Raw genomic sequence first — 27,586 nt, forward strand, 5'->3', positions numbered from 1 at the left:
GTCTCTTTAGTGCCTCTTCTGCTGCCCTCAAGTTTCTGAACATTCACTTGAGACAGAGCTCACCCTGGGTATTTAATGGTCCAAGGCAGATCTGGTTTCTTTAGCTGGTTCATTTAGGAAATTTAGATTAGCTCACTGTTGCCTAGAGGTAGTAGCCTCAAAGTTGCTCCTGAAATCTTCTCTTCACTCATCCCTGATTTCATTAACATTCAGATTAGTCTAAAAGAAATAAGGAAAGGAAACATTTGTGATGTCCTGTGTGATTGTTTCATCTTAATGGCATTTGGTGCTTATTTGTAGGGTATTAATGGGCCATTAGTACCTCAATGGACTTTAAAACAATAAAAGAGGCACAGGTTACAAGGGAAAGAAAGATAAAAAGCATTGGAGATAATATACCAATGATCTACCCTGAGTTTGCACTTTACCTAGTTTATTACTTCCTGGAGAGGACTTCAATAGGATTCATATATAAAAGGAGAGAGTGATATATGACTTGCTAAAGAAACATTATGTGAATTTTTTTACAATCGAGACACATTAAATTACTTACACTCATTTGTTTATTGTTTTAAATCATTTTGTATTTGAAACAAAAGTAGGCATAGCATTGGAGATAGGAGAGTGGAAATTATTTCGAAAAGCTAACAACAGAGGTAGGAAATATAATAGTCTCATTTTATTAAACCACAGCAGCCTTATATTCTGTTGTCATTAAGTATTCAGAAGCTGGGGCAGGAGACCAGAATTTGGAATGCATTGTTGTTCATAGACAGCTGTGGGACATTGAGGATCACGTCTCATCTTCACACTTGGCTTCCTTCTCTGGAAAACAATTTACGAACTCCTTGTTCCCTTCTAAGCTCTAAAATTCTGATTGGTCTCTTGATGTTTTACTGTTTAAGGGTGACGTATATCAAGTTTATTGACACAAAGATATAATTGACTGCCAAGCATAAGTCCTGATAGTCTGAGTTGTCTAAAATCAAGTTTGTGTTGACATAAAAATTTTCTGAGCATGTATTGCAAGTGAGTCATTGGGCTGAATATTGCACTGGAGTCAAAGACAATGATTTTGAAGCTTTCCTCCAGCAGCACAGAGCTAGCAGAGAGATAAGATGTATGTATGAATAGCTTATGTACAAGATTGATGAGGGTGATATTATTGAGCCTCACCCCACCCCTGGGTGTTGTCTTGAAAACATAAACTTAATCATGCTTCTCCTTAGTTTAATTTTTTTTTTTTCTAGCTCCCCTTCACCAGCAGGTTAAAACCTAAGATCTTTAGTATCTGAGAACCTTCATGAACTGGCCTCTGCTTTGTCTTGCCTTCTCTGTGGAATCCCCCTTTGTCTCCACCCAGTTCCTTGCCTTGTGCCTTCACATGTAAGAATGATGTCCTTCAACTGGAATGCTGGCTTGCTTTGTCCTTTTCTCGCCACAGTATGTCCCAGACTATTCCCTCTCCCTTCGGAACCACTGTCTTTCCGACCTGGTCAACTCCAACTCATGCTCTGCAGGTTATCCTATGGGTGGGTGCCTGAGTCCCTGCAAAGCTCCTGGGCTCCCCTCACAGCCCTACTAAACGCAGCCCCACAGAACCTCATGCCCTCCATTAAACAGCCTGTGGTCCTCCACGCATTGCATTTCCAGACTTATCTCCCTGCGTGACAGCAAGGCCCTTGGGAGCAGGACCTTGCCTTTTCACTTGTGTGGCCCCAGCGCAGTCCAGTGTCTGGGAATGTAAATACTGTTGGTGTTGGTGGAGGTCTTGAAAACATTTGGAAAAGCCATCCAGAACTCAGGAGAAAGATGAGTCAAAGTAAGGAGCAGCCAGTGGGAATGTGGGAGGGACAGAGTGAGGATGGGGAGAGCACAAGGCAGAGCAGTGAGGACTGAGCCCGGAGGCCTTTATCCTAGGGGCTGGGAAGGAGATGTTGGTAAGAGAGCAGTTGGGGAAGAAGAAAGTCATCTGGGACAAAGCAGTCATCCTGACGCTTAAGGATGGGAAGAGTCAGTAAAAGAGGTTGTTGAATTTGTCCTCAGGTGGCCAGCCATTGGTGACCTTTGAAAGGGTGGTTGAAAGGCAGTTCACTAACTTGGGGGCAATGTAGAGGATCAGAGATTGAGACTCCTGTTGTCTTAGGGAATTTGGAGAAATGTGGCCTCCACTCTATTGTTAGTTCTTTGGTAAAAAGCATGACTTCATTTGGTGTGGTTCTGGAGCAGGACTTGTGAATTTAATGAGTCTGACTTTTCAAAGATGAATGATAATATAATGGAAGGTTTTATTTTTTATATGTTTGGTATTTATTAGACTTGGAATTTTTGTCCCTAGGGAGGGTTGCCCAAGCCAGTGAAACAAGAGATTAAATCCCCTGCTGAAATAAAGAGACGAGCAATGACTAAAATACGAGATTAACAGAATGGAAATTATAAACAAAAGGGCTATTTAACTTCTGTTGTATTTGATGGTTTACCAAAACTTCTCCAAGTTTTGAAAGAAGTGCTCTCCTCCTGTGTAGTTAAGCCATAGAGGGAAGTCAGGTGCAGGAGCAACAGGAAAATGAACAATCATTGCTTTCTTAGATAGGTAAAGAGACTTTTTTTTTTAATGGTAACCAACACACAAAAGATAGAATAGCAAAGACAGTCATCCAAATGAGCCAGGTCTTAACAAAGCACTGTGGATTGTTTAAACAAAGGCTTTTTGTTTTGTTTTTGTGTCTATAGCCAGTCTGCTGTCTCAGCAATTCTATTTTAACTCCTGATAAAGTAACTTGAGTGGCCTCTGCATTTCACTCAATGCAGCATAAAAATGCTACACTGAAGGTCCTGTGGATAAAGAGTTGTTATCACCCTCCATACAGCTGAGGTCTCTGGTGTTGGCATAGAATCCACAGGCTATTTGATATTGAGTGACCTTGGTAATCTCCTCCACTGCCTGTGATAGGGCTTTTTAATTCTAATGTGAAATGAGATCGCCTCCAATTTGGCTGTGCTGTGGTGGCGCTCAGCTGGAACTTGCAAACTGTTAGCACACTCACATTAATCATGGGTCCCAGAAAGCTTCCACCTTCATTTAAGTCAGATTTAGTTCTCCAAGTCTTCTTGCATTAATTTGGATGTGTGAAGAGAAGAAATGCTAAAAACGAGCTTTCTGCCATGATTCATGATATTTTAATAGTAAATTTTCCATGGCATGCAATGAAAACCAAAGCTAATAGTTGATCCAGTGGCTTAAGTATTAATATTTAATCCTCAAGACTTTTTGGAGATTTTCTGCCTCTTTAATAGGAATTAGCCATAGAAGAAAATGTTAATCAAAATGGCCTTAAAAAAAAAAAACAACCTTTTACATAAATGAGATTGTCTTTGGTATTTAATATCAGGACATGGGGAAAAAACTCTTCTTGCCAGTATTGTTAATACATTAGTCAGCAAATTCATTTCCAATTTGACTGTTGAGCTAATGACCACAATGAGCAGTGTTTTTCTCTCTGTGACTCTCCACTTTCCCTATCCTAATCCCTTTATTCTACTGAATATGCTGTGTTGAAGGACATGAGAAGTCACTTAGAATTATGTTAAAATAATTATTAGGCAGTATCCTCATTTTTATTCCTCCCCTAGCAAGGAAACCCACCCATTTCAAACATAGCATTCGGTCACCATCTCTTCTCTTTCACCTTACTCCTTCCCAAAAATTGTGTGGGAAATAGAAATATAGCTTTTCTGTGACATCTGTTCTGCCTGACCAGAAAGCTTCTGGAGTTGCCTGTGATGTGGTTAGCTTTTTAATTCTGGATGTGGTCTATTTCCCTGAACTTCTACCGAGTCTGAATTTCCTTGGATAGATAATCCTGATTGAGCCTTGGAATGTCATCTTCGGTTTCTCATTGATTCTACCTACTCTTTCTTCATCTTTTCATTTCTTGAATATATGAGTTGTCTGTATGTGGGGGTCCCTTTAATGTGAGACCATTTCACTCTGCATTGATGCTGGTCCCAGCCACACCCCCCCAAAGTGTATTTAACACTGATAACTTGGACTACCAGCTCTAGATAGTTAGGTCATATACCTACGTTAATTAAGGTGGAAAGTGTGGCCAAGGATAAAAGACACTACGTGAGCACTGGACCCAGCACCTCTCTTGGTGGTCATGGTACCCTTTTAGGTACACTGCCAAATGGATTCAGTGACCATTTATTTAATGAACTCACTGAGCACCTATGTCAGATCACATAAAGCTTGGAAACCAGTAGGAGGACTTTGCTTTTACTTTCAGGGCATGGGAAGCCATTGGATGGATTGGAACTTGATAGTCACATAATCTGACTCATAGTTGTTAAAAGGATGAATTAGGCCCTATGTTACGAGTTTAGAATAAGGGGAACAGGGTTGTGGAAGCAGGAGGCTGGGTCAAGGTTGCTGCAGTGATCAGGTGACCTCATGGGAGTGGCCTGAATCCAGAAGCTTCCCTGCAGTTGGAGCTGAAGTGGGATGTTACAATGAGTTAGAGCCCTCCAGACTTAAGGCACTTCTAACAGTTAGAGCTTTTTCCTGAAACAAAACAGTTTAGGGACTAAAATAGATCCTAGACAGTATTCCCCCTCCCCCACTGACCTGCACCACATCATCTAAATTCTTTTTCCTGTCTTTCCTGTTAAATTATTGTCTTCGCAAGTGGGGATCACTAGGGACATAATCAAAGAAGCAGAGTACTCTTTTTCCATTTGGACCTTTTATCATTTCTTGCATGAACTAGGAAATCTCAAAATTGTATCCCCCTCTTCAGGGGCCCATCTATCACCTCCTCTGAGTGGGGAAGACTTCTCTCACCTTCACCTCCATCCAAATGGGCAGCACACTGACCACTTTTAATTTTGTTTTGACTTTTTTGTGGGTGTCTTACTCTGAACTGGTTTTCCCCTAGTGTCTCACAGGCCAGGAGCCTCAGCATTGCCCAGGAGCTTGTTAGAAATGCAAGTCCTGGAGCTCTGGTCCAGACCTGCTGAGCAAGGAGATATGGGAGTGGGCTGGTAATGCCCTCAAGGAGCCCGCCTGGGGATTCTCAGGTACCTTGCTCTGGAGAACCACTGCTCTGCAGGTTGTCCTGTGGACTTGTTTAATTAGGCAGCTGAATTGTGAGCACGCTGAGGGTTGGAACAAAACCCACGGGCCCTGATAGCCTGTCACAAGCTGGGATTCAAGCATTCAACTCTTCAGTGTCAGAGTCTGAGCCCCTGCCTGCTGCTCTTGTCTGTGTTGTTAGTAGGATGAGGACTTGAGAAACAGGGCTTCCATGTCCTTGCCTTGTCCTTCTGTGTTTTCTCCAAGTTAGCACTGCCTTCTTCATGTCGGAGAAGAGTATTCAGAAATTTAGAAAGAAATGTCTGCTCAAAGCACTTGCCAGGAGAATTCCAGAACGTGTAGGTCAGAACAAAAACACAGTTGTCACCAATGTGACTGCCTTTTTCCAGCTTTCTGCTGGATTAACAGTGGATGACATTCATTCCCATTCTTCAGGCAAAGTGAGACTCATTCCCTTCAGACTTCCTTCTTCCTTGACTTTGGGTCATAGTTGGCATATTACCAATATGCCTTCTTTCTTTCTTCACCTGCTGTTAAAAACATTATGCTCTAGCACCTGAGACATTTTGTCTTTAAAAGTTATTTACTTTTTTATTAATATATATATATATTTTTTTTTTTTACTTGGACATGATATTTATTTATTTATTTATTTGGTACTGAGGATCAAACCCAGTGCCTCATACATGCTAGGCTAGGGCTCTACCACTGAGCCACAACCCCAGCCCTAAAAGTTATTTACTTTTAGACCTTTTAGAGAGGCTTGGGCTTCACTATTTTTGCTTTGTCCTTTTATGTTTTATGTTGCTTTGGATACTGAGGGTCATTGAAGTGATAATTGGTGAAGAACTGGTCTTGTGGGCTCAAATATGTATTTACTGCAAGAGAGATTTGAGTGTAATAGTTGATATGTAATAACATACTTTCATGCATTGTGAGGAGTCCTGTGTAATTGCATAACAACTTTAAAAGCAGGGAAGGGAGAAAGAAGGCACAATTTTTCTAATAATAACCAAAAAGGCATATTTATTTGAAATCTTATTGTTTAAAATTGCTGTCAAATTATCTAGGAAAATGTCCATGGAAAAGATCTGCATTAAGTGTCTTTGAGATTTAACACAACTTTTCAACTCCCTCAATATGCTACAAATAACTGAGTAACTTGAAAATGTTGCATATCTCTAGTGTCTTAATTATGCTCAAATTTGTTGATTCTTGAAGACAATTTAAATAAATTGAAGTTAAATTACTTTGAAGAATGATGGAAAATCCAAAAATATTTTTAGAAAATTCATTGAGTCTTAAGGGCAAGGCAGAATCTTAAGAAAATATTCAGTAAGGTTGCTTTCTCTTTTTCAGTATAGTCAAACCCAATAAATTAATGACATGGGAGGTAAATCCCTTCTATTTTTAAATATACCTGAGTTTGATTTTCATTAAGAAAGTGAGTTCTGTACTGTTTCCAAAGCATAATATTTAAGTGCAGTCAGTTTTTCCTATGTGCTTACTTGGAAGCTCAAACTAGATTCTTTAGCTATATAATACCTGCTACAGTTGCTAGACTAGAATTGATTTTCTTCTAAACATGAATGCTTGTAGTCTGATGTATTCTATGCCCTTCTGGACTGAGATAAAGATATATGCAGCACTGGCCTTTCACCCATTGTTCTTAATCTGATGGAAAATAACTGAGATGGAAGTTTAGAAGCTTCCATCTACTAGAAACTTTATACCTATGTTTCATAACCCATAAGACCAATAAAATATCTGCTTTCCTTCAATTCCCACATAATTATTTTAAACACAAATCACATCATGATGGCAAAGGGCTTTCTGTTTAGAAAAGTGTCCATAACATTGACTTTAAAAATCAGTGATCTGAAAAAAAGATTTTTAAACCCTGGTTCATTGTAGGACATTCTCACTGAAGCAGCACATCATGACCATTATTTTTATAATTAACTTTGGAACTGGAGTCCTCCCAATGCTTAATGACCTTGAATTATATAGCAGGAGGATTAGGAAAGATTTCATACTGTTAAGAACAAATCACATTCATATTTTAAAATATGGTAAGTCTAGAATACTGGGCTATAGAGAAATACCAAAACTGTGCTTTTGACCTGAATGTTTCCAAACTTTTCTGCCTTTCATGACCTGAAAAAGGATAGTCTATTTACCTAGTCTTTCTGTTTTTAATGCAGCAGTGTTTGTTTCAAATTCTTCTTTCATCATTCCTACTATTCTTTCTCACACTTTCTAACAAGTCAGCAAGCTCCTTACATTTTTCTTTTAGTATACACTCATCTTATTGTATTGTTTCCTTGATGAATTTTTTTTTTTTAAATTCCCATCTTATTCCCACTATGAATTCATTTTTGTTTCTCTTCTCCCTCTCCCTCTTAGATAAACAAGTCATACTTACTAACCATCCATTTAAGAACTTTTCCCTTCCTCAGATTATATTTCAAAATCTTTATAATAAGCCCAAGAACATTTCAATGTATAATATACTGGTCAATGAAATATATATGAAAAATCAATATGATAATTTATACAACTCAGTGTTAAAATAGTCACAAGTATTTACTAGCCGCAGTACTGACTTATTTTCATTCAGTAACTCTTATTGTGGATTATTTGGGATTTATATATTTGCATAGTTTTGAGCTGAATCCCAGCATCTTGGGGCAGGTAGAAATAGAGAGTGTTGAATCCAAGTATATTCATGTGACTTTGCTCAGCCACCAGAGGTACTCTTCCACCTCCTGTTAAAAGTCAGAGTTCTCACAGTATCCCAGGAGGCCCTACACTGTCTGCCACACCCCCACCCCACCCCTCACCTTCTCTCCTATTATTTCTCCTTCACTCAGTTCATTTCACTCTTCCTCTAGCTCTTTCCCAGGAAGATAGTTCCTTCCTTCCTTATTCAAATGTCACCACTCCTTGAGGCTCTGTCTGCCTTGATACCACCAACTCCACCACTCCCTCATCTTTTTCACCTTCTTTCCCTCTTACTATGTAGGGTTTTTTTAACATGCTAATCAGCTCCCTGACTTTTTGGTTATCTATACCCTCATTAGAGCAGAAGGTCTGAGCAGACAGGAATCTTTGTTTTGTTCACTGTGGAATCTCCTCTTCCTATGACAGTACTTGGCAGGTGATAGATGCTTGACAACTATTTGTGGAATTAATAGGTAAATGTCGGGGAGACTTTGAGATTTGGGAGAGAGAATCGTCTTAGAGGGTAATGATTTCTTAGAACTGTGATTCTACCTCTTTGGCAATAGCTATACCTTTTTATTCCTTTTCTCTTACCTAAAATATCAGCAGAACCTCTGCATTATGTGGGGCACCATAGAGGAGGTAAGGAAGAATGACTCATGGCTTTTTCCTTCAAAGAGCTTATATCTATCTTAGAAAAGGAAGAAAGATGTATATGGAATGAAAATAATGGAGACAACAGTGTTCTGGTGATAGAAGCAAAATATCACAGGAAATCAGTCTTTAGAGCTATGATGTCATCACTGTGATACTAAAGAATTCAGCAGGAAAGACTGGAGAATGAGGGAGGGCCTGTGGAAGAGAGGATTTGACTTCAACCTCAATGGGCTGGTAGCATTTTGCTCAAGCTGTCTTGAAGTAATGCACTGAGTTTTGTTGTCTACAAGCATGGTGGCTGCCATCACAGGCCAGGAGATGCTGGGCCATCGTTGTCTGTAAGAGTGTTTAGAAAGCAGTAGTGATAATATACATTGTATGCTAATATGTGTAAATAATATAAATTGAAGAATCTATAAAATAATTTCCAGAATGAGGGATCAAGGAAAATCCCCAAGCCCACTCCTATGAGATATGTAGGGTTTTCACCTACAGACTTGCTTTCCCTTTGAGGGAGATACAAGAATCCTCTTAATTTCAGATTACTTTTTTGGCGGGGGATGAGGTGCTTGATCTAGAACCCAGGGCTTCTTGCATGCTAGGCAGGAAATCTACTATTGAACTACACCCCCATCCCTCAAATATTCTTTAGGATGAACATTGGTTTGGGTAATTTCATTTTGGGCTTGTAACTTTTTGTTGTTGTTGTTATTGTGGAAGAAGATGTAGGTGCAGAAAAATGTTATATTGAAATTGGCTTAAAATCTTTCTAGGAAAGAGTTTAAGGGTGCTAAAACCCTAAGTGGATTTATTGGCATGCTAGATGAAGGCTAGTGTTATTTTAAGCATTGTTAAGTGTGGCTGTCTTAGTTCATTTTGTGCTGACATAATAGAGTACCACAGTGTGGGTAATTCGCAGGAGGTGGGGGTAACCAGGGATTAAGCCCAGGGGTGCTTAACCATTGAGCCACATCACCAGCTCCATCCCCTTTTTAAAAATTTTTTTTTAGACAGGGTTTCACTAAGTTGCTTAGGGCCTTGCTAAGTTGCTAAGTCTTGCTTTGAACTTGCGATCCTTCTGCTTCAGCCTCCTGTGCTGTAGATTAGAGGCCTGAGCCACTGTGCCCAGAAGTGTGGGTAATTTAAAATGAACAGAAATCTATTGACTCATGGTTATGGAGGCTAAGAAATCCAAAATCAAGGGCTTGGCATCTGGCAAGGACCTTCTTGTTGCATCATCATATGATGGAAGGACCGAGCGAGGGCAAAAGGAGGAGAACCCTGTCCTGCAATAATCGTGTTAATTCATTAGGAGGGTGGAGCCTTTGTGACCTGAATACCTCTTAAAGGGCCCATTTCCCAACACCATCACAGTGGCTGCTAAAATTCAACATGAGTTTTGGAGGAGGGAAACATTTAAACCATAACAGTAGTACAAAGAGAAATGGAAGATGGTAGTTTCCCACCGTAAGCAAAATAATTATCTTTATGTGCCACTCTCAGGCAGAACTATCTATGGGGCCAGAAGGCCTGAATTCTAATGTTAGTTCCACCATATACAAGTTTTTTTTTTGTTGTTGTTGTTGTTTGTTTCTCAAAGTCTTCATACGTAACATGTGGATAATTATAATTCCTATCTCTTGGGGCAATACAAAGAGTAAATGATGAGCTATATATAAAGCACCTACAACAGTGAGCCCTCAATCAAAGTTAGTCTTACTAGAATGTGGTAGATACTGTTATACTTGATGAGATTTATTATCACACTGTCCTTTTCCCCTGACAAAAGATAATTTTGCTTGGAACCTTAGAGATGAATTCCTGAGACCAACAGTAAATGTTTCTTGCCCAGAGTTACATAGCTGTTGAATACTCAGATGGGCATCGCTCATACCCAATTCTTCTCCCCGTCCCCATATTTCAGGAGCATCTGTTTTGTTGTAACATTTGTGAGAAGCAGACATTTATTAGGAAACATCTCTGCTATCCCAGAAACATGGGAGAAAGGACAGAGAGGAGCAGGGCAGGGGAAGTGTCACAGGAAAAACAGTCTGATGTCCCTCCCAGGGAGTAGAGGGGCCCACCTATTTCCAGGGAGCTCCAGATGCCCTTGTGACTGAAGTCCATGTTGCACAACTTCCTCCCACAACTGTTTGAGCCCACGCCTGACCCATAGCCAGGCCATGATGTCAGCATCCACAGAACTCAGGGTCCTCTGGGGGTTGTTTTTGTCTGTCTCAGCTATCTGCTTTCACTGGAGCCACGTTTCTGATTCCAGGGTGTATCTGCCTTCTGTTCATTGGAGCCACTTTCTTTCTAAATCTTGGGCTTGTCTTTCAGGCCAGCAGACCGTAACATGGCATAGAGCAACATGTTGTGGAATACAGGTGGCCGCCCTCCTAGCCACCTGCTTCTCACCCTGCTGCAGTTACACCATGGGGCTGCCCCCTGGTGAGAGTTTTCTTCTGACAGTGTACCCTGGGAGAACTTGCTGCTCTCTCCCACTCTTTGCAGCTCAGGAAGGGGCTGGGCTGGAGGGCCTCAGGAACATGCCAGGAGGCTATGCTAGGAGTGTAGGTGTCCTCACCTGCAGGCTGCAGAGAGGAACGGCAGGTAGGCTTGCTCTTCTTCCACCCTCTGCCTTCGCTGCTTATTCTCTTCATGTAGCTGATGCTCAGTGGGCAAGAAGGGGAAGGCATAAAGGGCATGCACAGGCACTCATCCTTGGTGGAAGGAGGAGTGAAGATGAAAAGGTCTGTGGGGCATTGGCAAGGTCCAATCTCTGGATGCACAGGCTTAACCTGAAATGTACAGCTTGCCTCTGGGTTATCTGATGCTGGAGCATAAATATGTAGCCATCGCCTCATGGAATTTTCTGTTTACCAAGATAGGTATCATGTGGGTCACAACCCATGCCACACATGATCGTCATTATTGTGGGGTTCAAGTGGTTGGGAGTGGCTCACTAGAATGAGTCGGTCAATGTTCCTCACCCTGGCTCAGCCACCATGCACCATGATTGACTCTACCACAGACCTCTGGGTGGTGGGATCCACATTCAATAATTGACCGATGACACTTTGCACTCCAGCAGAAATGTGAGCAGGAATGTTGCACTTGGAAGGAGGATCTGCTTTTTCAGCAGCAAAAAAGTGGTTCCATTAAATGGGAGACACTGTGAGGCTCCAGATGTCCATGATGGAGGCATCATGTCCTTCCCACCAGTATAGTTCTTGGGCACAGTACCAGAGATTGCTGCCGATCATGTCCAGCTTCTGCCAAGCTCTGAACCTGTTGCCTGGGTAACAGTTGCAGAGTTTGATGTTTCCTTTGGCCTCCACCAGGATCCTCTCTGTCTTCATCTCTGTGCACAATGCCCTTCTTGAGGCAGTAGCACCTGGTGCACATGATCTGTGTGTACACTCTCTGGGCCTCCTCCTTCTGCACATCGTTGGCCTTCAGTCCTCCACCTGCATGTTCCATCACCACACAGATGTTTTCAATAATATGAAATTACTTAGTTACCTTTGGGTGTTCTACAGTCTTCATTATATCTCACTCATCTATAAAGAATGGGGAAGCTCTGCTCTACCTTTGGCAGGACTTTCACGGTCACTTCTATTCTGGTGAGGAGATGGTGGGCCTGTTTCACTTGGGCAAAGCTGTCCTGGCCAGTGCTCCCCAGAACCTATAATGGTTTGCAAGGGTCTTCTCTTAGGAGGAGTTGGCCAGAGTCCCAGCCACATGGTCCCATCCTTACTATTCTTCCTAAACAAAGATTCTAGAATGAAGAGGAAGAGGAAAAAGAAGCAGCAATCACCGCAATAGAGGAGGAAGGAGAAGGAGAAGAAAAAGAAAAAGGTGGGGGAACCCCTAAAATAGCCAAACCTAAAACCAAAATTAAAAAATCAAACAACCCAACTATCTTTGATTCTGACAGATCACCAACCGAGAGCTGCCTGTGCTTCAAAACCAACAAACAGCCACAGCCAGGGGCTTACTATATAGGTAGTGTTTAAAATTTCCCTATGCTGGCTCCTTGTGAGGTTCAGGGCCAGTGGTGGCCCAAGTTGTCGCTGGGTGTAACTCACACTGGTCGTCTTACTTTTTGTCCTCCAGGATCTTTCCACTTCAATATTAAGACTAAGAAAGGACTTCAGAAGGACTCTGTGGACTTTGCAGCCTGATATTTACTAGTTTAGAAAGTAAAACGTATAGGAGGCTTCAGTGGCCTGTTCATTTCAAGTCTGAAAATCTATAATAACTTTTGGCTTTTAAAAACCTCATCATATCTATACTCAAAGGTTACTCAATTCTCTTTTCTTTCAACTTGGAATGGTTGGTGGCAAAAAGATAGTAGCAATTCATTCACATCGTGATGATACTGTAACAAAATTCTCTGTTCCCTGAGATACCATAGGAATATTATTGACCCCCGTGGGGCCGAGAGGAACAGAGCTTTTGTCACAATTTCTCCCATAAAGTTCTCATCAGACTTCTCATCAGAAACCAGAAACCCAGAAGGCAGTGGGATTGATATATTCAAAACCTTTAGACCCAGAATCCTATAGCCACAAAAAGTGTCTTTCCCATAGAAAATGGAGAAAATGGAGGTGTCCCCAGATGTCTCAGTCCCTTTGTGCTATTGTAACAAATTGCCTTAGACTGAGTAATTTATTAATAACAGAAATTGATTTCTTGAAGTTCTAGAGTCTGGCAAGTCCAAGGTCAAGGCACCAGGAGACTCAGTGTGTGGAGAGGGCTGACTTTCTCCTTCTATTGTGGTACCTAGGTGCTGGGTTTGCACATGGTAGAGGGGAAGAGGTTTGAACTGACTCCCTCAGCTCCCCTGCCTCTTTTGGGGAGATAGGGGGGTACTGGGGATTGAACTCACGGGCACTCAACCACTGAGCTACATCTCTGGCCCCATTTTGTATTTTATTTAGAGACAGGGTCTCACTGAGTTGTTTAGCACCTCACCGTTGCTGAGATTGGCTTTGAATTCATCATCCTCCTGTCTCAGCCTCCCAAGCTCCTGGTATTATTGTCATGTGCCACCACACCCAGCTCCTCTGCCTTTTTTTTTGCAATTGAACCCTGGGCCTCACACATGTCAGACAAGCGTTCTACCAGGGTCTCGCTAAGCTGGCAAGATTCTCCTACTTCAATGTCCCAAGTAGCTAGGATTTCAGGCGTACACCACTGCACTCAGCTTATTAAATGTACTTTTGTGAGTGTACAGTGCTGGGGATCAAACCAGGGCCTTGTGCATGCTTTTTTTAAAAGATATACCTCCCATTTATGAGGTTGAAGTCTCCTGGCCTAGTCACATCCAGAACACCCCACATCTCTCAGTACTGTGGCATTGGGGTGGAAATTGCAGCAGAAATTTGGAAGAACACGCATGCATATTCAAAACACAGCACCAGATAGAGAAAAACCAAGGGAGTTGGACACCCCTAGATAGTCCCTGCACAAGGGAAGTCCTTCAGGTTGAACTGAAGGACAAGAGGAACTCAGAACCTAATGAAGACAGATCTCTGGTAAAGGCATATTTGTAACAATTACAAAGGCTAATGGTACTTTTGTTTTCCACATGATTTAAGAGTCTGCTGCCCTCCACGCTGCTGTGTGCTGGGGCTCTGAAGCGATGCCAAGTACAACAGCTTCACACAGTGTGGGGGTGTAGACTGGGCTGTGGTGGGCAGGGCAGTGGGTTCTAGATGGTCTTTTCCTGGCACCAGGGGGAGGAAGACAGCTGTAGAGTTGGGAGGACAGCAGGGATTTGAGAGGTCAGAGTAGCCTTGGGTCACTCCTGCACTGCAACCCCTTGGATCAGAGCTGCGGAGGGGAAGCCTGCACCCTTCTGGGTCAGTTTACATGTCTGTTCAACTCCCTGCCCATCAACTCTAGGCTGTCAGGCCCCAGTTGGCCACTGGTCTGTCTGTACCTAGGCATCAGAGGCCACGGATTGAGAAGGCATCCGAGTCAGGGTTTTGCATGCCCAATTCTTGTTGAAGTTGCTTTCCCAGGTGGAGCAAGGTTCTATCTAAGAAACAAATAATTCCTGTCCCCCTTTTCTGTGAAGATCTTCATGAATTTCTTCCATATCCTAGTGTATTCTTAGCTTGATACTATGTTAATATTCTAGTGCCACCATCACAGAAGACTATAAAACTTGTGGCTTGAAACAGCAGAAACTTATTGTCTTATAGACCCAGAGACTTAAAGTCCCAAATCGAGGTGGTGACAGAGCCATGCTTCCTCAAACTTCTGGAGGAGGATCTTTGTGGCCTCTTGTAGCTTCTTCTGGTGGTCCCAGGCATTTGCTGGCTTGTGTAACTCTAATCTCTGCCTCTCTCTTCAGGTGGCTGTTTCTTTCTGTATTCACAATCCTCTAGTATCTCTGTTTTGCCTTCTTACAAGAACATCAGTCATATTCAGGCCCATTAGAATGACCTCATTTTAATCCAGTGATACCAGGAAGGATTCTATTTATTTCCAAGTCTGTCAGTTTAACTATGACCAGACCTTGCATTGGCATTGGCACACAGGTGACCAAGATGTCCGCAACCAAGCTTAAGGATGCTTTTTCATCACTCTAGCAGTGGGTGTTTTTTGTCTACATTTTGGAGGGCTGTGTGCAAAGTTTTGGCTCCTTGGGGGTCTAACACAGTGCCTCAACAGGCAGCGCACTTGGAAGTATTTGGTGAATGAACCTCACTCCAGCTTCCCAGAAAGGGTAACATCCTAGTCTTACAGAGGTGGCCTGTAAGTTTCTAGGAGATTAAAATGCTGACCCCTAGGTCTCATGCATAATTAGTAGTGCCAAGTCTGTCTGGATTCCAAGAAGCTATTTGACTACTTCTTGACTTAGAGCCTCTCTTGATAATTAACCTCCTGTTACAAACACATAAAGGATGTTTTTTTTCATCGTCTTTGCAAATTTGTCACAGTCTTATTCAAAAAGGATTGGAAATCAACAATAAGTGTTGAGAGAAGAGGTAACAAAAATACAGAAAATGAGTCATTAGAGCTATTCTGCAATTTTCTAATTTTCCTCCTTGGGCAAGATGTAGGATTGCAATTCCTGTCCCTACTGAAGTTAGGTATAGCCATGTAGCTTGTTTCAGCTAACAAAATGGAAGCAGATAAAACCCTTGTAACTTCTGGGGAGAAGTTCCAGAGGTGTCTGGGTTGGAAGCATCATGGCACTATCGTGTGTTCACATGTGTACAAGTGGAGGGTGAACTCCGTCTGCCTTGTCTTTAGGTGATTGTGGGGAGCAAAACCCCTGCCAGCTCTGTCTGGACAAGAGAAATGTGCAAGAAATTTTTAGTTATGTAAAGCCACTGAGGTTTTGGAACTATTTCTAACTGTGGCATATTTAGCTCATTGTGACTGATTAAGTACACTTAGGAATAATAACATAGAGAAAATTCAGTAAGGATTTCCCCCAGAGAAACTTATTAACTTATTTTGAAAACAGTTCTTTAAAGCTTCTTGCAGTCATTAGCATTTCTAAATTAAATTCACAAGATGGTTAGATGACCATCTAGTTCTGTGACCTTACTTTTTTCTTCTATATTTAAAACTTTGGTCTACAAAGAAATGCTTGTCCTTTTCCTTATGTTAAAGAATGTTGGATTTGTGTATATGTGTGTGTGTGTGTGTGTGTGTGTGTGTGTTTCATGAAAGAAACTAAGGGAAAATTTATGTTTGGGAAATTAGAGACCTCAACAAACAGTGATATTCTTATCTGAGCAGCATTGTAAGAACAAAAACAGTTTTCCTCTGAATTTCTGTTGCTAGAGTGTGTGTTAAATATAGCTCTTCTATTACCTTTAGGACCTTCTTTCTAGCTATAGTCACTGGCCCAACCTGGCTTTAAATTGGGGTCTGTCTTACAGTTACTCCCTCAGCATTGTGTTTGTAAAGCCTTTGATCAATCATGGTGACTTGCTCTTATGTCTCATTCTAGAGACTATAAACTCATTTTTTAATGAACAAAGCCAGGGTATTACAAACTAAGACCTGTTGCAACTTGACAAGAGGAAATTTTCCTCGATTTCTATCCCCTTGACCCCCCGAGTTGGAATATGTGACAATGGAATCTGACCAGTTAACTAGATTTTACAGATTTGATGAGAGTAAGAAAATTAGTCATTTGCCTTAAACTTGCACTGCCTAGTTTCATATTTCATCTGTTGTAGTACCATTTATTATACTGCTGTTTAAACATTTGTATGATGTGAACTTCATGATAGAAAAAAGATATATTGTTTTAAGCTGGGTACAAAAGAGAGACACACTGGAAGTACAGTACTAATAATTGCCAGCCTTTCAGACTTTTAATGTGTGGAAAACTTTGCAGTGTTTTGGTCTTTTAAGATTGAACATGTGTCAATTCACTTTGACTGTTTTCAGTTTTATTGCCAAGAATGTCAAAACTAATATCACCCTTACACAAATGGTCTAGCCCAGCAGTCTCTTTATTTCCTGGGAGAGGAAATATTTATTTCAAACACAATCCTATGTGGTATCTAATACATAGCACAATTTTTTCTAATGTTGGAAGGACATTAAATTTTATAATTAAACTTCTTATAGGGTTAATTACTGAGGGGGAAAAAAAGAATTTGAACAACAAAAGGACTTAGAAAGCCTTGGCCTCCACTTTGTATTTCATTTGTCAAGTACTTGAAAACCTTGAATTATATAGATAAGTAACTGCAAGTGGTAACAATTTATATTCAGTTTATATTAATTTTATTTTGCAAGGTTCTCAGAGACTTCAGTTTTATAAGTATACCAGGAATACCTAACTTTTAGGAACAAAGGAAAAATTGATTTAGCAACACAAGTTAATGAATTAATTCCCTGTATTATGTTAAAATTTGGTATGTAAAACTGTTAAACTTTGTCTGGGGTTGAGGCTCAGTGGTAGAGCCCTTGCCTCACATGTAGGAGGCACTGGGTTCGATTCTCAGCACCACATAAAAATATGTAAACAAAGTAAAGTTATTGAGTCCATCACAACCAAAAATATATTTTAAAAAACGATTAAGTTTATTTATCTTGCTTAAATTAAACATTTAAAGAAAATTATATTAAATACTTAACAGAATTCCAGAACTCTATGAAACACCATTAGAAAACTACTAGCTTTTTTTGGTAACATATCCAAAGAACTAGAGTGTAGATTCTGACTGTGTTTCTTTTAGAGAAATTGATTGATGTTGGAGAAGATGTGAAAATATTTCCCTTTATAAAAGGGTAGACTAATCTGAGTGAATCCTCATTAAAAATACTGTTTTCTGAAATGCTTTTAAAGTTTCATTTTAATCAATATTACAAATATAACTGCCAGCCCAGACCACTAACTGTTTAACCCCTAAGTAACAGAGGTGGTGTTATTTAGCTGACTTATGGTGACCTGTGCATTTTCTGTTAGTTTGGTATTGTCATAGATCCTCATGGCTATTTTCATAGGAATTTTTAAAATCTGCTTTGCAGTTCTGAATTAGAAACTTTCTCTCTCCACTCCCCACTGTGAGAAAGATAACAGAGGAAAATGAAAAATTTTTGTTCCCTGGTTAAAAAAAAAAAAAAAGGCCTATATTTTTATCTCTCCACTGAAGTGGCTGCCTGTCTCCTCTTTGAGACAGAATCATGGATTCTGTGTTACACAGGAGCTCTGAAGAGGTCTAATTTAGTTTTGTGCCTTTAGGGACATGGTTTTGTGAAGCTGGGTAAAGAGAAAACTTTTCCAAAACCAAACACAATTTCTTCTCCTCTAAAAAACTGGATATTTAAAGGAACCCTGGGGCAAATCCTTTGGCCAGGCAAAGGCTCCTTTAATGTGCCTGGGTAATAGGGAAGCTCCTGGTGCTTTAAAAGCCATTAAAACCTTCTAAGCCACTAGCCCACTGATGAGAAAAGTCTCGTGTAGTGGTTTTCATTGAATACAACCCATGGCCCTAGCCTCCTGCCATCCAGAGCACATGCAGGCATCCCTCTGTGGACTAGACGATGTTACAGGCTGGCAGCCAGCTTCCACACAGCATTTGCTGATTGGTATTGAAATTAAATTCAGGATGGGTGTGGAAGCATATGGCTAGAATACCAGTGACTCCTAGGCTGAGACAGGAAAATTGCAAGTTTGAGGCCAGATCTTGTCTCAAGATTTAAAAAATACAGGAAGTTAGGCTGGGAATGTACCTGTCCCTTCCCTCCCCAACCTGGAAAAAAAAAAAGCATGTATGTAGGTGCTTAATCATTCTTAATTTCTTGTCATCATTATTTTCATTGTTATCATTATTATTATTATTATTATTATTAAATTATATTATGCCCTACAAAAATATTATCGGAAAAGGTAGATACAAAGAAGTCAACAAAATATTATTTTTAATGCCCTCCCTTGACTCTCTGTTCCCTCTGCAGAATGTGATAAACTGAGGCGGGATGGCTACCGAAGTTCTCAGTACTACTCTCAGGGACCCACTTTTGCAGCCAATTCTAGCCCACTCTGCGAAGATTATCAAGATGAGGATGCAGAAACAGATCCAAAGGTAAGGCTGCTAAGTTCAACATGGCATCCTGGATTGACTCCAGGACAGAGTGGGAAATCAGACAAAATTAGAATCAAGTCTATATTTTAGTTAATAGTATTGCAGCAAGTTAATTTTTCGGTTTTGACAAAAGTACCATGATTACAAAAAAACAGTAATCTAAGGGAGAACCGGTGAAGGGTACATAATCTTCATAGTTTCTCTGTCAATACACAGTTATTACAATAAAGAAAGAAGTTAGGATCAAAGCGATTCATTAAAGCAACAGAAAATCAGTATATTTGTGCCTTTTGAATATTCTGTATTGGTTAGGAGGAAAAAATGAAGATTTTCTTTCTTTTTCATATTACCAAGTACTAGTTATATTACAAAGAAGAACTCTGTTATTAATGATAGCCCGAGGCAGGTTATTAATGAAGTGAAGGAGTTCGACTTAGCTCATCATTTGGGAAGCTCAGGGACCTGGCACCAGCATTGACTTAGCTCTGGTGAGGCCCTGTGTCCCATTATGGTGGCAAGCAATCACCAGTCAAAAGGAAGCTGGAGAGAGGCTGGACGGGGCCATCTTGGGCTATTTACACAGCGCCTCTCTGGACTAATCCGTGTCCCACAAGAAACACCTTGATCTCTTTTGAGAGCACTCCTTCAGTGACCTGAGCATCTCAGAACAGTTGCTACCTCTCAGAGATTTCACTTTCCAACAATGCTACACTGAGGTCCAAGCTCCCAACACGTGGATCCTAGGGGGACAAACTACATCCAAACCATAGCCAATTGAGTATATAGCAAAAGCTACTATTTCACCACTGTCAAGGTTTTGAACATTCGTGAAATATATGCACTACTTTTACTTGATGTTATTGCACTGGCCAGTTTACTTAATGATTCTGTTTTACATTTGAGTTCCTTGTTCTCATACCTTTCTTAGGATGTGTTCAAATTACTTAAGAGATGTATATTTTCTCAGTACTAAATGCACATGAAATGGAATTTATGGACATTTTTATTTATATAATTTTATTTTCATTATATTGAATATTATAGATGAATACATATTGAAATAAGCTAAACAAAATAAGATTTGATAGGTTTGGTTTTGAAACCTTTTTTGGTACCGGGATTAACTCAAGTGCACTCGACCACTGAGGCACATTCCCAGCCCTATTTAGAGACAGGGTTTCACTGAGTTGCTTGGCACCTGAGGCTAACTTTGAACTCGTGATTCTCCTGCCTCAGCCTGCCAAGCAGCTGGGATTTTAGGCCTGCACCATGAAACCACATTCAACTAATGTAAATATTTTCAGTGGAGTTAGGTCAATATAGAAACACTGTATTGGTTGGAGAACATTCTTCAAGAGCATTCTTCGGGGGTTTTTGTTGTTGTTGTTGTTGTTGTTGTTAAATAGGCAACTTCTGAGGACAAAGTACCATCAGAGTTGATCAAAAAATGGGATATTACTACCCAAAGTTTTTGGTTTTCATATGGATATGGAACCCAGATTAATTTTTTAGAGTTGCATTTTTAAAATTAATATTATTTTTAACTGAGAATTCATAACTGCATGCATAAATGTGGTACAATGCAATCTTTTGATATAGGTATACAGCGTGGAATGATTGAACAAGCTAGTTAGCATATTCATCACTTCCCTTAGCTATCACTTTTCTAGTAAAGCATTTGGAATTTACTCTCTAGTTATTTTGAAACGTTCATTTTATTGACTGTGGTCACCTGGCTATGCAATAGATCTCAAAACTTATTTCTCCTCTGTACCTAAAACTTTGTACCCTTAGATCACTAGCTTTCCATTTCCTCCTTACTAACCCAGGTTTTTTGTTTTGTTTTGTTTTGTTTTGTACCAAGGATTGAACCCAGGGGCACTTTACCACTGGGCTACATAACCAGCCCTTTTTATTTTTTATTTTCAGACAAGGACTTGCTAAATTACTTAAGGCCTCACTAAGTTGCTAAAGCTGGCCTCAAACTTTGGATCCTGGTGCCTCAGTATGTACCACCATGCCTAATTACAGGCATGCACCACTGCACCTGGCCCCACACAGATTTTATCACAAAATATTTTTCCTATCTGTTTAAAGTATTTTCACATATTATCTTAGTCCTTTTGCTAAAATGTACAAAGATGGTCGTTTACTTTGGTGGGACAAGCAGCCATTTCAAAATTGATCTGATCTTTAATTTTTAAAATTTATTTTTCACTTCTTGGCAAGAGTAAGGAAAATGAAAACCAGAAGGTGAATTGTATAGTGAAATTTATGTTTTTCCAGATAGACCTAGCCTTATGCTGCTGCTCAGAGGGGGAGGAAACGTTTATGGTGGAGGCCCATTGAGTCAGAGGTCATGTCTGGGTGCAGATGGTCGCACAAATTGTGAGCATTTAAGAGTATGGGCTCCCCTAGTGGCAAACTTGCATTAGTATGGCAACATCCTAAGACCTTCTGCCAAAAAAAAGTTAGAAACTTAGTTGCTAAATTCATACATAGCTACTTCCTCAACCTGGTGCTTATCCTGATGGAAATTTAGCTTTTGTGGGAAACTTCTACTTCTGTGGGCCTTTGCTGTGGACTCCTAACTTCAAGCAGTCCTCCTCCAGATGCATGGATGGAATGTGGATGAGCCAACACTCCAGAGAAAACAAAGTTCCCATCATGTTGAAAATGAGTTGCTAGATAATGATAACATGTAAAGGAATATATGACGCGGCACATTCCAGCAAACACACGTGCCTTAGTGCAATTTGGTAGCACAGGCATCATTAGACCAGGAACCAGAAAGTGAGACCCTCAACAGATCTCCTTGGGCCCACTGTTCTTCTTTTGGTGAACTGAAGTCAGAGCAGTGGTAGAGTGTCCTGGCGTGTGTGGGAGGAGGGTTGTGTTCTGGGCTCCCTGCAGGGGGCCCCTGAGTCACAGGCTGGTGTGCAGCTTCTGCACTCTCCTCCTATATTTGGGCTTTCATGAAAGCACAGAGCCACTTTCAAACCTAAGCTTCAATTTCTGTTAGTTTTGTGATTTTCAAAACTCAGGCTAATACTTATTCTTGGTTCAAAGAATTTTGAAATCGTTGGAATATATTGCTAGTGATATTTAAGGGGAACTTTTTTTTTCTTTTCTTGAGTACATAGAACCAAACTGAAGCATTTAGATTTTTTTTTTTTAAAGATTAGGTTTAAATAAATGCTTTCTGTTAAAAAAATTTGCTTTAGAATCAAATAAATATCAATTTAACATGTGTTACCATATATTAACTTATATTAACTTCTTGTACTAACTACTTCAATTTCTTTATGCCATGGGGCATCAAAAACCCACTTGCTGGCTGGGGTTGTGGCTCAGTGGTAGAGAGCTCGCCAGCACGCACTAGGCTCTGGGTTCCACCCTCAGCACCACATAAAAATAAAGGTATTGTGTCCAACTACAACTGAAACAAAATATTAAAAAAAAAAAAAACAACTTGCCATCCCACTATTACATACCCATTTTGATGCTCTTAGAGGACCTTCTCCATCTTTTTTTTTTTCCTCTTCATTATTGGGTTAATTAAAATGTTCTCTACCAGAGAATATGCCTTTTTTCCCTTAACCGTATGAAATTACCAAGCCTTAGTGCTGCTTTCGGTGACAAAGCCCTTGTTTTAGTCAGCTTTTTCACTATTGTGACTAAAAGATCTGACCAGAACATCTGTAGAGGAGGAAGATTTATTTGAGGGCTCACTGTTTCAGATGTCTTACTCCATAGAAGGCCAGCTCCATTCCTCAAGACTTGAGGTTAGGCAGAACATCATGGCAGGAGTATGTGACAGAGGGAAGCAGCTCCCATGGTGATCAGGAAGCAGAGAGAGAAGCTCTACTTGCCAGATGCAAATGTATACCCAAAAGCCATGTTCCCAATTCTCACTCCTCCAGCCACACACTATTACTTCAATTACCACTCAGTTAATCCCTATCAGAGGATTAATTCTCTGGTTAGTTAAGGCTATAACCCAATCATTTCTCCTTCAAATTTTCTTGCATTGTCTCACACAGGAGTTTTTTTGGGGGGGATACCACATCTAAACCATAACAGGCCTTGAAACTGGTCTGGAAATGAAACACTGGAACTCTTGTGCTTTACTGCCACTTCAACAGGCTTTTCTTCTTAACTTGGAGGGTTTCACCCTGAGAGTCCCTTTATCTTACTTTGTACATGATTGGCTATTTAGCTGGTTCATACATTCAGTAGTCGTTTATTGAGGAATTACTCCTAACCAAGTATTTACCTTGTATCAGAAGTCTTTATTAATCTTCGTGATCCCAACCACCATTCACTAGGTCACATGATGCACCGATACCTCTAGGTTGTATAACCATCAGTGGGACATTCTTCATCCTCCTCAATGAAAGAGTTTCTTAAGAAGTAGAATTAGAATTCATTTGAAAACAAGAATTTATTGAGCACCTCTTGGCTAGGGACTAATCCAGGTATTGGAGATTAACAGTGAACTGAACAGCAGAGATCCCTGTCCTTGATGGAGCTTTGATGGCATGGAGAGGCACTGAGTATATAGAAGCGATTTAGTTGTATTGGAAAGTGACATGTGCTCTGTAGTAAAATAAATCAGATGGAGAAGAGGTGCGACTTTAAATTTAAAAAAAGAGCATTACTCAACCCAAAGAGGTGATTGAGTTTAAAAAAATGAGCCATCCTGAAATCTTGGAGAAGAACCTTTCAGGAAGAGGAAATAGCCAGTGCACTGAAGGCTCTCTGCCCTGTATTGTGAAATGCAAAGATTAAGAAGTTATCTGTGCTTTTTTTTCAAGGAACTTACAGCCCACAGGGATAGAGGGAACAAGTAGGATAAATGTTTTTATGTATAACACGCACAATAAGTGTTTGGCATTCAGTAATAGGTGAAAGGGAAATGTTTTCTGACTTTAGGCTATTGTAATAGCCAAGAGATAAGTGAGGACTTAGATCCCAAGAGTGAATGGCATGGAAGGAGTAAGTTGGTGGCTTGCTAGCAAGTGGGAGATCAATTTCAAATTTCAACTCTGCTGCTTGCTGTGTTTCCATGGTTGTATCACAAATAGTTCAAGGCATTAGTTTTTGTCTAAAAAGTTCAAAGTAAAATAAGATTGTTCCCTGAACAGACCATTCATTTACTCAGTAAATATTTATGTAGCACTTCCAGCATGCCAGGCTTATTCTAGATCCAAAGGACCCATCAAGTGAACAAAACATAGTCCCTGCCATCAAAGAGATAGCAGTGGTGAACAAACCATATCATACAATAAAGGCAAGGCGATGATAAATGAATGAAACAATGGTCAGGAAACAATGGTCAGTGACAGGGCTGCCATTTTAGATTGAGGGGTCCAAGGGGGACTTTCTGATAGTATTGTTAGAACAAAGCATGCGGTGAAGTATGAGACACCCCACGGGAATACCTAGGAAGAAAAGAGTTAAATAAGTACAAAGACCTGGAGACTGCATGCAACGTGGTTATCCTGCAAGAGAACAGCCAGAGACCTGAGCAGCCAGACAGTGAGCAAGCACAATAGAGGTAATGAAGACTGTAGGGGAGAGAACCGAGAGGCAGACCATGTAGCACCTAATTGGCTACGGTAAAGACTTTGGGTATATTGGTTCTGGGTGGGATGAGAAGTCATTGGAACAGTTGAGCAGAGATGTGACACAATCTGATTTGCTATTTAATGCAATTTGGCTACTATATGAAGATTGGACGTTAAGGAGTTGAAGATAGCAAAACGACAAAACAATAGGCTGTTGCAGGCATCCAGGCAAGAGAAAGCCCTGGGTGGCTGGGACCAGGTGGTCGTGGGAGAGATTCTAGGTTTTTCTTGAAAGTACATCCTACAGGATTTGATGAAGTTATGAGAAAAAGTCATGGATGACTCCATCTACTTTTTCCAGCTTGATTCCTCTAGAATCTTATTTTGAAAATTATTTGACTCCTCCACCTACAAGAAATTCCAATCTACTGATCTTACCCTTTCAATACCCTCAGTCTTCCTTCCTCAATTTCTGTCATGTCACCCAATATCATATTCACATTCAAGCCCCCTGAAGGCCTTCTGCCACTTGCCTGGCAAAATCCCCTCCCAGTTGGACCCTGGTTTCTTCCTAATCTGTGCTACAGCCTGATTAGCTAAACAAGGCTGAAGAAAAGAAAGCGCCAAGTTATGTTAGCTAATCTTGATATTAATGAATAGCCCAAAACCTAGAGTGCTGCCCAGCACCTCTAGTACGCCAACTCAGTTCATTCTTCTACTCTCTCTCAAATTTTATTTCACACCTTCACAAATCTCCAAACACTGTTTACTGCTTCTCTCTCAGATACACTCCTTGACACTTACTGCATCAGAAAAACACAGGCAATCCAGAAAGCATGTCATTTCACAGCCAAACCAATCACACTGCTTGCTTGCATGTGTTCCCGTATGTACTCACCCTTTCCTGCAAGGGCAGTGGCTGAACAGAACTCGCTTCTTTTCTTCTCTGTTATATCCCAAGTGCCCAGATCACTGCCTGGCATACAGTAGGCACTCAGTATTTTTCCAATGAAATAAATAAGGTTAACCTCTCAGGGACTTCAGACTTGTCGTTTTCCTCTCTTAAATCGGCCTGATCAATTTTCTCTCGAGATGGCATCATTACCATCATTATACAAACATGCTGTACTTTCTTTTATCTTGAAGAAATCCTTTTTTGACCTTTCATTCCCCTCCAATTTCTACCACATTTTTCATTTCCTCTTTATAATAAAATGTCTCCAAAGAACTGTCTAGACTTGCTGACTCTGCTGCTTTTCCTTACAATCTCTTTTGAAGCCCCTCCAAACAAACTTTTTTATCCTCAATACAGTACTGAAGTTATTCTTAGGTCCACCAGTCACCTCCATGTTGCCAAATCATGGTTAGGTCTCAGGACCCACCTCTCAGCTCCCTTTGACAGCATGTATTCTTCTATTCTTCTAAAGATACTGTCCCCTGCCCCTCTTTTTTTTTTTTTTTTTTTGATACCAAGAATTGTACTCAGGGCCACTCGAACACTGAGCCACATCCTCAGCCCTATTTTATATTTTATTTAGAGACAGGATCTCACTGAGTTGCTTAGTGCCTCGCTTTTGCTGAGGCTGGCTTTGAACTCGTAATCCTCTTGTGTCAGCCTCCTGAGCTGCTGATATAACAGGAGTGAGCCACTGTACCTGGCCTCTTCTAAGGACACTTTCTTCTCTTGGCATCTATGGCATCCTCACACTCCTGGTTTTCCACCTCCCAACTAGGCATGGTCTCTCAATCCCTTATTAGATGTTCTTTTTCTTCCAAATATCTAAATGTTGGTTTTTAACTCTGGGCTCAAATCATGTACTCTGCTCCTTAGTAACAGATTCACTGAGTTCAGCGGTTTTAAATTCCACACATTGAAGTCTTCTAAATGTCTATCTCTTATCCAGACACATGTATATTCCTGTTTATTCTCCATCTCTACTTAAGTATCCTGCAGGTGTCTCAAACTTGTCCAACTCCAGATACACAATTCTCATATCATGCTTGCAAACAAACCAGAAACCCCACTCATCATAGTTTTCTCCACCTCAGTAAACCACACCATCCTACCTGTTGCTGAAGGACAAAACATTGGCCACCTTCTTGATTCTTTTCTTTGTCTCATACCTTCAGCAAACTCTAGAATTCCCACTTTTCTGAGTCATCTTCAAACCTTAATTCAAGCATTCTGCAAATGCTTAGGTCAAGGGTATGTCTAAGAGAACAGCTGACTGAGGCAAGTTGGGAGTGAGGTTGGGAGGGATCAGAGGATGTTGCAAGTGGAGAACCTCTGTGGACACCAAGTTCACCAGCAGTGATAACAGGAGTAGTAGACAAAGGTGACTACAGGACAATCACAGAGGGGCAACGGTAAATCAAGGAGTCTGATATGTGACATGGCTATTAGGACATCATTAGCACACATCTTAGCACAGAATTTTGTGATTCAGAGCAAACCTTGTATATGTCATCCTTTAAAATTTGAAGGAGATGTTATAATTTACATTATGTATCAAATCTGACCCAAGAGGAGAAAGAACATTTTATAAGACCAATCATTAGGGCCAGGGTTGTGGCTCAGTGGTAGAGCACTTACCTAGCATGCATGAGGTACTGGGTTCTGTTCTCAGCACCACATATAAATAAATAAAATAAAGGCCCACTGACAACTAAAAAATATTTTTTAAAAACACTGATCATTAAAAAATTATAAAAAAATTTGTATCTATTTTTTTAAAAAGGGCAAAATTGTTTTACAGGGTTGTGGGTGGGCAGTGGTCTTACCAAAGATTTTTTAAAAGTAGGTAAGTTCAGTGCTTAAAACTGTTCCAGAGGCAAGGGAGAGAAGAAGAAGGAGAAAGACAGTTCTCTTTTTAAAAAAATTTTAACTTGTTCTTTTTGGTTATACATGACAGTAGATTGTGTTTTTATATATCATACATATATGGAGCATAACTTCTTATTCTTGT

At 40.4% G+C, this 27,586-nt stretch overlaps 1 protein-coding gene and 1 non-coding gene across 2 annotated transcripts in view; one reads left to right on the top strand and one right to left on the bottom strand.

Moving 5' to 3' along the window:
* The window catches only part of Nhsl1 (NHS like 1), a 103,794-nt gene that overhangs the window by 47,349 nt on the left and 28,859 nt on the right, over positions 1 to 27,586 (top strand). Inside the window, exon 3 of the mRNA XM_076859686.2 lies at positions 18,923 to 19,050. Coding sequence (XP_076715801.2) covers positions 18,923 to 19,050 — 128 coding nt within the window. The remainder of the gene's footprint in view (positions 1 to 18,922; positions 19,051 to 27,586) is intronic.
* LOC143402665 (small nucleolar RNA SNORD46) lies at positions 14,981 to 15,083 on the bottom strand. The gene has a single exon (XR_013091740.1). It is a non-coding gene; the product is annotated as a small nucleolar RNA SNORD46 (small nucleolar RNA).

This window comes from Callospermophilus lateralis, chromosome 6 (genome assembly GCF_048772815.1).
Source record: "Callospermophilus lateralis isolate mCalLat2 chromosome 6, mCalLat2.hap1, whole genome shotgun sequence".
In the NCBI taxonomy this organism is placed as follows: Eukaryota; Metazoa; Chordata; class Mammalia; order Rodentia; family Sciuridae; genus Callospermophilus; species Callospermophilus lateralis.